Here is an 11563-nt window from a genome sequence, read left to right as displayed (position 1 = left end):
AGCCTCTCCTTATAATTTAAATTCTCCAGTCCCAGTAACATTCAAGTAAAATAGTTTTTGCACCCTTTCCAATTAAATGATATCCTAGCTGTACCAGGGCAATAAACACTGTGGCAACCAACACTCCAAATTAGACCATACAAACATCTTGTACAGCTCCTGTACTCAATAACCTGACCAATGAAGTCAAGCTTCCAAATGCTTTCTTCACCATCCTGCCACCTGTGTCGCCACCTTCATGAAACTATGTACGTACATCCTTGGGTCACTCTGTTCTACAACACTGCCCAGGGTCCTGCCATTTATTGTGCAAGTTCTTCCCTTGATTGTCTTACCAAAATGTAGCACCTCTCATTTATGTAAATTAAATTCCATCTAACATTCCTCCACCCATTTGCCCAGTTGATAAAGATCCCACCATAATCTTCGATAACCTTCTCCATTACAATTTTAATGGCATCCAAAACTTATTAACCATGCCAACTACTTTCACGTCCAAATTATGAATACAAATAACAAGTAACAGTTGATCAGCACCGATCCTTGAGACACACCACTTTTACAGGCCATCAATCTGAAAACCATCCCCTATCTCCAATCCAATTTTGTATCCAGTGGTCTGGCTCGCCCTGGATTCATGTGATCCGATGTGCCTGACCAGCCTCTTATCATGCAGTACCTTGTCAAACTTCTTGCCAGTCACGTAGAAAATATCTACGACACTGCTCTCATCAATCTTCATGGTCACCTCTTTAAAAAACACATTCAAACTTTTGAGCACAGTTTCCACTCACAAAACAAGCTGATTATCCCAAATCAGTCGATGTAGATCCTGCTCTCAGAAACCCCTCCAAGAACTTCCCCACCAATGATGTTGTGGTTCTTATGCTTTTCCTTGCTGCGCTTAAATAGAGGCACAACATTTGCCAGCCTCCAATTTTCTGGCATCTCACCTGTGGCTATCGATGATACAAATATCTTCACCAGGGGACCCACAATTTCTTCCCTAGGTTCCTACAATATCCTAGAATACACTTTGCCAGATCCCATGGATTTATCTACTGTTATCATTTACAAGACCTCCAGCATCTTGTGTAGAATGGAATCTATTCAATAATAAGTTTAGTTTAAATTGATATCATGGTCGTCATCATGGCCAATGGGCCTGTCCCTTGCTGTTCACTGTTCTTAGCTTAAACATTCGATTGGTAACAAAGCAAACATATATTAACGTGTCATAATTTTAACCTTTGACTTTCAGATCTCCTTGAAAAATCAAGGGTGATTTTCCAGCAGCCTGGTGAAAGGAGTTACCACATTTATTATCAGATCTTTTCTGGCAAAAAAACAGAGCTCTTTGGTGAGTGGAAATGTAACCAGATTGGATTTATTTCTAAATATTAAAATATGAAATAAAATACAGGTAAAATTTAGCAGCATCTGAGGTAAATGAGGCAGCATCTGAGGAAACAGAAATGGAGTGATCATTTGAAAACAAAATATTAGCTCTGCTTGACCTTCTGAGTGCTTCATTTATTGTTTTTATGTCGGTATTTATTATATATTTATTTATGTTGAGGATTTTTCCCATTTTGGGCTTCTCCCTTTGCTCAGAAGAGTTTGTTTCAAACACCAATTGCAATGGCTCAGCCAGACAGCCAAGATATTTCACTCTAGGATTTTACTATTTTTGTATTTCAATGAAAATTGTAAAAAAAAAAAGGCAAGTTGTTTGGCCCAAAGAGGGACTGTGCCCTCACATCAAAACCTTTGTGGTGAACCTACCTGGATTTGTCTCAGGGACTGTGTATAATCTTATTAAAAAAATGTAGTTTGGAGAGCAACATGATCCTACACCATAAGTGCAGCTCGTGGCATCTCTCGTTCTTTACTGTAGGATTGCTGATCAGGAAATGATGAGCAATTCATGATCAGGAAACTACCATTGAAGCATATTCTTCATCTTCTTTTCATGAGACAATTGAGCAGAATTAGGGCATTTGCCCCATCGAATCTGCTCTATCTTTCGATCATGGCTGACCTATTTGTCCTTCTCAACCCCATTCTCCTGCCTTCTACCTGTAACATTGGATGCCCATACTAATCTAGAACCTATCAATCTCTGTTTTAAAAATGCCCAATGACTTGGCCTCCACCATTATCTGTGGCAATGAATTCCACGGATTCACGACCTGGTGGCTAAAGAAATTCCTCCTCGTATCCATTCCAAAGGTACATCCTTTTTTTCTGAGGCTGTATGCTCTCATTCTAGACTCTCCCACTCCTGGAATCATTCTCTCCACATCCACTCTATCAATACCACCAACAGGAAACTAGGTGAAGGAGGGGCTGTCGCACTGCATAGGATCTTAAATAATTTCACCTCTGTTTTCCAGGCACTCTTATCCACTCCTTTAGCCAATTAGTCTTTCTGTAGGAAACTTTCCCCATTACAGTACCACCTACCTTTATATTTAATTCAATTTATCAACCCTCCTTTGATAGTCTTGCCCTCTGGACGTATGGATTATTATGCCCTGTGCTGGAACTAAGGTGGATGTAAAAAAGTTATCTCAAACTTAATTGTATCAGGAACTGGAAATCTATTCCTCAGATCAGTAAAGCAGATGAAGCAAAATCCATATTTCAAGAGATGACAACGCTTAATTCTGACGTAATTGCTTTGGGGAAATGTCCTCTGCTTTGTACATTCTGTCTAAGTAACGAGTAGGTTCTGCTTTCTGTTATTCGATATTGTCTATGTCTGAAAATACACAAGAATCATTTGAAATGATCACTATATCTCCACAGTTTTATAATGAATGGCATCAAAAGCACACAAGACTGATAAAAAATAACAATTACTAAAAGTGGTGAGACAGGACACTAGTTCAGCTGTTTGTTGGAATGAACGTATGTATGTGTGTTTAAGAAAGAACTGCAGATGCTGGAAAAATCGAAGGTAGACATAAATGCTGGAGAAACTCAGCGGGTGAGGCAGCATCTATGGAGCAAAGGAATAGGTGAAGTTTCGGGCCGAGGCCCTTCTTCAGACTGATGTGGGGGTGGGGGGGAGGGGGGGGTGAAGAAAGGAAGAGGCGGAGACAGTGGGCTGTGGGAGAGCTGGGAAGGGAGGGGAAGGAGGGAGAAAGCAAGGACTACCTGAATTTGGAGAAGTCAATGTTCATACCGCTGGGGTGTAAACTGCCCAAGTGAAATATGAGGTGCTACTCCTCCAATTTGCGGTGGGCCTCACTCTGGCCATGGTGGAGGAGGCCCAGGACAGAAAGGTCGGATTCGGAATAGGAGGGGGAGTTGAAGTGCTGAGCCACCGGGAGATCAGGTTGGTTAATGCAAACCAAGCGGAGGTGTTGGGCGAAGCGATCGCCAAGCCTGCGTTTGGTCTCACCGATGTAGAGCAGCTGACACCCAGAACAGCGGATGCAATAGATGAGGTTGGAGGAGGTGCAGGTGAACCTCTGCCTCACCTGGAAAGACTGCTTGGGTCCTTGGATGGAGTCGAGGGGGGAGGTAAAGCGACATGTGTAGCATTTCCTGCGGTTGCTGGGGAAAGTACCAGAGGAGGGGGTGGTTTGGGTGGAAGGGACAAATTGACCAGGGAGTTACGGAGAGAGCGGTCTCTGTGGAAATGTATTTATGTGTGTTGGCCTTTTGAATTCAGTTATATAATGGGAACCCATTCACATGTAGGATGTGAATTAGTTTAATGTAACCTGGATGCGGCCTTAGAATTCCTTAGAATTTTAGAATTTCCTCTTTAACACTGATGATGTTTCATTTTTCCAGATATGCTGCTGGTGAGCAACAACCCCTTTGATTATCACTATTGTTCTCAAGGGGTTGTTTTAGTGGACAATATGGACGATGGGGAAGAACTAATGGGAACTGATGTAAGTGTTTTTGCTTCGGCACGGATAGTTATCGCAGTAGTCAAATCATTGTCTCGTGAGCACCAGCATCTGGTCAGAGACTGACATGTAAATACATTAACCAGGGAGAATTACTTATTTTTAATTTCCTTTAAATAGCATGCCATGGACATATTGGGCTTTACAGTGGATGAAAAGTACGGCTGCTACAAGATAGTGGGAGCGATCATGCACTTTGGAAATATGAAGTTCAAACAGAGACAACGGGAAGAGCAGGCAGAATCAGATGGAACTGAAAGTAAGGCAATAGATAGAATGTTCTCTCTACTGGCACTGGCATATCCCTGCCCAGCTTCCCAGTTCTCTCCGAGAAGAGCAAGATGTCTGCCTGCACTAGTTCCATTTGCCTACATTTGCCTACATTTGCGAAAATTCCTCTAATTTTTTTTCTTTCCATGTACAAGATCAACAATTTTTTTAACTGTCTTGTAATGGGGAGATGCAACGAGACCTGGGTGTCATGGTACACCAGTCATTGAAAGTAGGCATGCAGGTGCAGCAGGCAGTAAAGAAAGCGAATGGTATGTTGGCATTCATAGCAAAATAATTTGAGTATATGAGCAGGGAGGTTCTGCTGCAGTTGTACAGGGTCTTGGTGAGACCACACCTGGAGTATTGCGTACAGTTTTGGTCTCCAAATCTGAGGAAGGACATTATTGCCATAGAGGGAGTGCAGAGAAGGTTCACCAGACTGATTCCTGGGATGTCAGGACTTTCTTATGAAGAAAGACTGGATAGACTCGGATTGTACTCGCTAGAATTTAGGAGATTGAGGGGGGATCTTATAGAAACTTACAAAATTCTTAAGGGATTGGACAGGCTAGATGCAGGAAGGTTGGTTCCGATGTTGGGGAAGTCCACAACAAGGGGTCACAGCTTAAGGATAGAGGGGAAATCCTTTAGAACCGAGATGAGAAAAACTGTGGTGAATCTGTGGAATTCTCTGCCAGAGAAGGTAGTTGAGGCCAGTTCATTGGCTATATTTAAGAGGGAGTTAGATGTGGCCCTTGTGGCTAGAGGGATCAGGGGGTATGGAGAGAAGGCAGGTACGGGATATTGAGTTGGATGATCAGCCATGATCATGTTGAATGGCGGTGCAGGCTCGAAGGGCCGAATAGCCTACTCCTGCACCTATTTTCTATGTTTCCATGTTTCTATGTAATTGTACCCACTCATTCCACCATCCTCTCAGTGAAAAAAAGCTGCCCCTTTAATCTCTTAAATCTTTACCCCTTACCTTAAATCTCTGCCCTATAGTTTTAGACTCCCCTCGAGTCCCGCAATACTCTATGGGGCCCTGGCATTAGCTGCGAAAGTCCTACCCTGATGTTACTTACCAAAAAGCTTTCTGTGTTAAATGCTTATCTGAGTTACCTTAAATCTGCCATTCTCTGCCCCACATCCCCAGTTCATCTTGATCCTGTTTTAATTCTAAAACTGGCTGATGCTTGATGCCTATTTAATCACCTGTCTGCGGTCATTAAAGCCCCTGTCCCACTTACGTGTCCTTGGTACGCTAATTTCGCGACCTCGTGGTCGCGTTGAGGCGCGACGGTCCCGCGAAGATAGCGCACAATTTCATGCGCCCGCACAGCCATCTGGAGTGAGTGACGTCATTTGAAGATGGAAACAAAATGCAGCAGTAACTCAGCGGGACCGGCAGCATCTCTGGAGAGATAGAATGGGTGTCAAGACTCTTCTTCAGTCTGAAAGAAGGGTCTTGACCCGAAACGTCACCCATTCCTTCTCAGTGGGACTGGCCCGGTGCGGCCATACGATGCCCGTGCGTGCCCGTAATTTGCATGCCAAGGACACGTAAGTGGGACAGACCCTTAAGCCATATATTCTTTTGGCCTGGGAAAGTCAACTTTGAAGTTGTTTGGTTCTCTTATGATTGTTCTTGAGGTAACTTTGCTCTTTTACATTGCAGATGCAGACAAGGCTGCATACCTAATGGGGATCAGTTCTGCCGATCTCCTGAAATGCCTTGCCCACCCAAGGGTCAAAGTGGGAAATGAATACGTGACCAAGGGGCAGACGGTTGTTCAGGTACTACAGCAAGATGCATTGTTTTTTTAATTACTGGCTTCACCAGGTGTCAGTCCTTGCTTTGGTGATGTGGGCATGGACTTTGTGGTGTGAATATTGGAAGTGTGAGTTGAGGGTGAATCTGAACAATTCTGTCACATCAATTTCTTATTTTTGCAAAATGTCTGAATGCTTCAAAAGAGTGAGTGTGGCTGGAAGAATAGACGTGAGTGACTCTTGGTCATCCCTCCTAATCTCTCTTTGTCTGGCTCACGGTTATTTTTTTTGTTTGATGATGTTTTTGAGAAATGCCTCGGGGTATTTTGCAATTAAGGCTGCTGGCCCTGATGGCATCCCCGGGCGCGTCCTCAGGGCCTGTGCTGCGCAGCTGACAGACGTCTGGACTGACATCTTCAACCTGTCACTTGCCCAAGCAGTTGTCCCCACGTGCCTTAAAACCACCTCCATCGTGCCGGTGCCAAAACACTCCACTGCGGCAAGCCTCAGCGACTTCCGCCCAGTTGCACTTACTCCCATCATCACCAAGTGCTTCGAGAGGCTGGTCCTGGCACACCTCAAAGGCTGCCTACCCCCCACATTGGATCCCTATCAGTTTCCCTACCGCAAGAACAGGAGTACGGAGGATGCCATCTCAACGGCACTTCACTCCGCCCTCTCCCACCTCGACAACAGAGACACTTACGTAAGAATGCTGTTCATCGATTACAGCTCAGCATTCAACACCATTATACCCTCTAAACTGATCACCAAACTCGGTAACCTGGGCATCGACCCCTCCCTCTGCAACTGGATACTGGACCCCAGTCTGTTAGGTTAGACAAGCACAGCACTTCAACCCTCACCCTGAACATCGGTGTTCCACAGGGCTGTGTGCTGAGCCCCCTCCTCTACTCCCTCTTCACCTACGACTGCACACCTGTACATGGTACTAACACCGTTGTATAATCTCAAATATGCAGATGATACAACGGTGATTGGCCTCATCAGCAACAACGATGAGTCGGCCTATAGGGAGGAGGTCCAGCTCCTAGCAGCATGGTGCGCTGACAACAACCTGGCCCTTAACTCCAAGACCAAGGAGCTCATTGTAGACATCAGGAAGTCTAGGGGCGGCACGCACACCCCCATCCACATCAACGGGACGGAGGTGGAACGTGTTTCCAGCTTCAGGTTCCTGGGGGTCAACATCTCCGATGACCTCTCCTCTTGGACCCACAATTACTCAACTCTGGTCAAGAAGGCTCACCAGCGTCTCTTCTTCCTGAGGAGACTGAAGAAGGTCCATCTGTCTCCTCAGATTCTGGTGAACTTCTACCGCTGCACCATCGAGAGCATCCTTACCAACTGTATCACAGTATGGTATGGCAACTGCTCTGTCTCCGACCGGAAAGCACTGCAGAGGGTGGTGAAAATTGCCCAACGCATCACCGGTTCCTCGCTCCCCTCCATTGAGTCTGTCCAAAGCAAGCGTTGTCTGCGAAGGGCGCTCAGCATCGCCAAGGACTGCTCTCACCCCAACCATGGACTGTTTACCCTCCTACCATCCGGGAGGCGCTACAGGTCTCTCCGTTGCCAGACCAGCAGGTCCAGGAACAGCTTCTTCCCTGCGGCTGTCACACTACTCAACAATGTACCTCGGTGACTGCCAATCACCCCCCCCCCCCCCCCCCCCCCCCCCGGACACTCCTCCCACAGGAAAAACACTATGACTGTATGCATGTAAATAGATTTATTTATTGAAATCATATTCTATTGTCGCTCTTCCAGGGGGATGATAACTGCATTTCATTGTCTCTGTACTGTACACTGACAATGACAATTAAAGTTGAATCTGAATCTGAATCTGAATTATATCAAAATGATGTTGTTGCAAAAGAGGCAGTAATTCAGGGGTTTCTGGAATACATCAAAGATCATTGTTGAAAACTATTCAGCGTATATTAAACAAGATTTTATCTCCTCCAGGTCATCTATGCTGTAGGGGCGCTGGCAAAGGCTACTTACGATCGAATGTTTAAGTGGCTAGTTCTACGAATCAATAAAACGTTGGACACAAGGTTATCAAGGCAGTTCTTCATTGGAGTCCTGGACATCGCAGGCTTTGAAATATTTGATGTAAGATTTTCAATGTCCAACCACTCGAAAGTTATCCTAGTAGAAAGTTGAATGGTACCAGGTAGTGGGTCATAGACTGCAACCCATAACAGACCTGACTCACAGGAAGCACTGTTTCTCTGCTGAACAAAGATTTTGAAATGAGCTCGGCAAAGCTTCAGGAAGTTGGTCACGGTGTAACAAATGATCAGTACAGAAGCACTGGAGTGAATGACTATCCTCCATGTTGCAAACTATGTGCAGATTGACCAGGTGGTTGTGGATTGCTGGGAGAGGTGGGAAAGAATCAATGGAAGAAAAAATCATGAGGAACTCGGAGCAGAATGAGTCAGATATGGGTAATTTGGAGGGAGGGGCGTGGTTAGGGGAAGTTCTGGTTCCTAGTTAGCATGCCAGGAGAGAAACAATGGATAAATCCCCTGATGTGTTTTAACCTCCTTCACCTATAAACCTGGATTAAGCTGGGTGTGGAAACTTGCAACGAACAATGTGCCTGTAGCACAGGACGAATGTTGTAAATTGCAGAATGATACGCTGTATTTGAGTTCATCAATCATAGACTACATATGGTTTAACTATAATGCTTTCTCTTTTCCCATCTTATCGCTCTCCCACTCTTTCTCTCTCACACTCTTTCATAGAAAACATAGAAACATAGAAAATAGGTGCAGGAGTAGCCATTCGGCCCTTCGAGCCTGCACCGCCATTCAATACGATCATGGCTGATCATCCAACTCAGTATCCCATCCCTGCCTTCTCTCCATACCCCCTGATCCCTTTAGCCACAAGGGCCACATCTAACTCCCTCTTAAATATAGCCAATGAACTGGCCTCAACTACCTTCTGTGGCAAAGAATTCCACAGATTCACCACTCTCTGTGTAAAAAATGATTTCCTCATCTCGGTCCTAAAAGGCTTCCCTCTTATCCTTAAACTGTGACCCCTAGTTCTGGACTTCCCCAACATCGGGAATAATCTTCCTGCATCTAGCCTGTCCAACCCCTTAAGAATTTTGTAAGTTTCTATATGATCCCCCCCTCAATCTTCTAAATTCTAGCGAGTACAAGCCGAGTCTATCCAGTCTTTCTTCATATGAAAGTCCTGACATCCCAGGAATCAGTCTGGTGAACCTGGTTCACTTCTCTGTCTGTCTTCACCCATTTTCCTTTCCCCTTTCTTTCCTGTGTGCCCCAGCTCTGCCAACAATCTCCCTCCCACTCCATCTAACATTTTTATCCTTTCTCCTTTCATTCAACCTCTCTATCTTAACTTTATTCCCATCCCCTCTCAGTCTTTCTCTGCTTCATTCTTTGTCCCTCCTCCAATCCTTCCTCTCTTCTGTTTAAACCTTTTTCTCCTGGACTCTTCAATTCCCTTGTCCTTATCCCTCATTTTCTTTATCCTTTTTAAAAATTATTTTCCCTCTCTCTCTCTCTCCCTTTCCATGGATCTAGTATAACAGCTTTGAACAACTCTGCATCAACTTCACCAACGAGAAACTGCAACAGTTTTTCAATCATCATATGTTTGTGCTGGAGCAGGAGGAGTACAAGAGGGAGGGTATCGAATGGGTCTTCATTGACTTTGGTCTGGATCTGCAGGCCTGCATTGATCTTATTGAGAAGGTAAAAACATGCACAAACAATTCATCTCCTTTAAATGCAAAAGATGTGCTTGGTCTTGGGGAAAGAACATGAGGCATTCATATTTTTGTTACTCTTGACAAAATTGATCTGATTTACAGACCTCTTCATAGGCTTCATCCTCCCAACCTAACTCATACTAAATCCATGATCCTAGCCCTTCCTCATCTACAGTATATATGCCTCAGTCTTGTAATCTTTCAAGTGTACATGTTCCATCCTGTCTCTGAAATCTACAGTCGGACACCCTCTGAGATCTCACTCTTTTCCAATTTTGTTTTCTTGTGCAATTCTGATTTTAATCACTCCACCCTCCAGTGTCAAGCCATAAAGCTCTGCCATTTCATCCCTGAACCTCTCCACTGCTTTCCAACTCCTTCCAGCTAGATGCTCCTTACAATCTACAAACAAGGCGACGTTTTAAATTTAAACTTAAGATGTATCGAAAATATTTTAGTTTTTCATTAAATTCTCTCTGAACCTTGTTGTAGCGATATAAAAGTAGCTTTTAGCCCTCCAGGGAATTGAGTAACCGTCCAGAACTGTTTAATTGAACAGTAACTCAGCGGACATTAGCTGGGAATATAAACATGTCATCCCAACTAAAAGCACTGGTTGTTTTCACCCATTGTCCTCTGTATGCAGCATGTGTGAAATATGGGCATAGTGAAAAAGGCACTTCCATGAGGTCGGGGTGATAGTAACAAAATTAAATAAAGCGATTAAATTAGAAAAATATATTTTAAATTACTGGCACGGAAGGGTAGGGTGATGTGTTGCGACTGTTATATGTGATATAGAAATCATTGGGATGCATAGCGTGTGTATATGCACTAAATGTTTACCTCTCAATCAAGTTCTGCTCAGAGTTGGTGTGCTAAGATCCCAGATTTGGATAATGCAATGCAGAAGTGAGGGGGGGGAATTTACCTGGATATTTGCTCCAGGATAGAGTCGCATCCTAGATAAAGTACTGTAGAATTTGTCATTTAAGAGGGCAGGATCGTATGATTACATTAATTAGTTCTGAGGTTCCAATTGTGCCCATTCCTGATGAACTGTTTTGTGTTTGAGCCAGCCTATGGGAATCCTGTCCATCCTTGAAGAGGAGTGCATGTTCCCAAAAGCCACGGACATGTCATTCAAAGCAAAGCTGTATGACAATCATCTGGGCAAATCCCCCAACCTGCAGAAACCACGGCCAGACAAAAAACGCAAATATGAAGCTCACTTTGAGCTGGTCCATTATGCTGGAGTGGTAAGTTGGTCAGTATGTACATGTGTGATTGCCTCGCGTTACTGCACAAATGTCATAGTATATGAGTGAGGGGAAAAAGAGCCAAATGGATTCAGAGCCAATATGTTGCTGTAGGGGTGAAAGAGAAAGACAGCAAGGAACCCTGGATGTGGAGGGATAAAGATCAAAAAGGAAGCATAGAGCAAATGCAGATAACTAGAGAGAATAGAAAATGTGGGGGTACATGTAAAATAAATTAGGAGAGCAAAGAGGGGGGACACAAAACATCACAGTGCACAAGATTTCAGAAACAATCAAAATTGTCCATGTGGGATGAGCATTTCAGTTTTGAGGCTCATTTTGTTTTCCTCAGAGTGGAAGAGATTGAATGATGACCTGACGGAGGTATTTAAAATTATGAGGGGTATAGATAAGAATAGATAATAGAAAACATTTCTCCATAGCAATGTTTTCTAAATTAAGTGAGCATAAATTTTGGAATAGAGACTTGCATTATTTAAAAAGCATTTGGACATCACTTGAAACCGCTAGGCACCTAAGGCTGATGG

General features: G+C 44.0%; 1 protein-coding gene across 3 annotated transcripts in view; it reads left to right on the top strand.

Moving 5' to 3' along the window:
* Positions 1-11563, top strand: part of myh7b (myosin heavy chain 7B) — a 76279-nt gene that overhangs the window by 18028 nt on the left and 46688 nt on the right. For all 3 annotated transcript variants that reach the window (XM_033042086.1, XM_033042088.1, XM_033042087.1), the window contains 7 exons: positions 1262-1360; positions 3808-3911; positions 4050-4188; positions 5881-5999; positions 7965-8114; positions 9569-9739; positions 10836-11015. In XM_033042086.1, coding sequence (XP_032897977.1) covers positions 1262-1360; positions 3808-3911; positions 4050-4188; positions 5881-5999; positions 7965-8114; positions 9569-9739; positions 10836-11015 — 962 coding nt within the window. The remainder of the gene's footprint in view (positions 1-1261; positions 1361-3807; positions 3912-4049; positions 4189-5880; positions 6000-7964; positions 8115-9568; positions 9740-10835; positions 11016-11563) is intronic.

This window comes from Amblyraja radiata, chromosome 23 (genome assembly GCF_010909765.2).
Source record: "Amblyraja radiata isolate CabotCenter1 chromosome 23, sAmbRad1.1.pri, whole genome shotgun sequence".
Classification (NCBI taxonomy): domain Eukaryota; kingdom Metazoa; phylum Chordata; class Chondrichthyes; order Rajiformes; family Rajidae; genus Amblyraja; species Amblyraja radiata.
The sequence above is the reverse complement of the archived record's forward strand: the minus strand, read 5'-3'. Positions and strand labels throughout refer to the sequence as shown.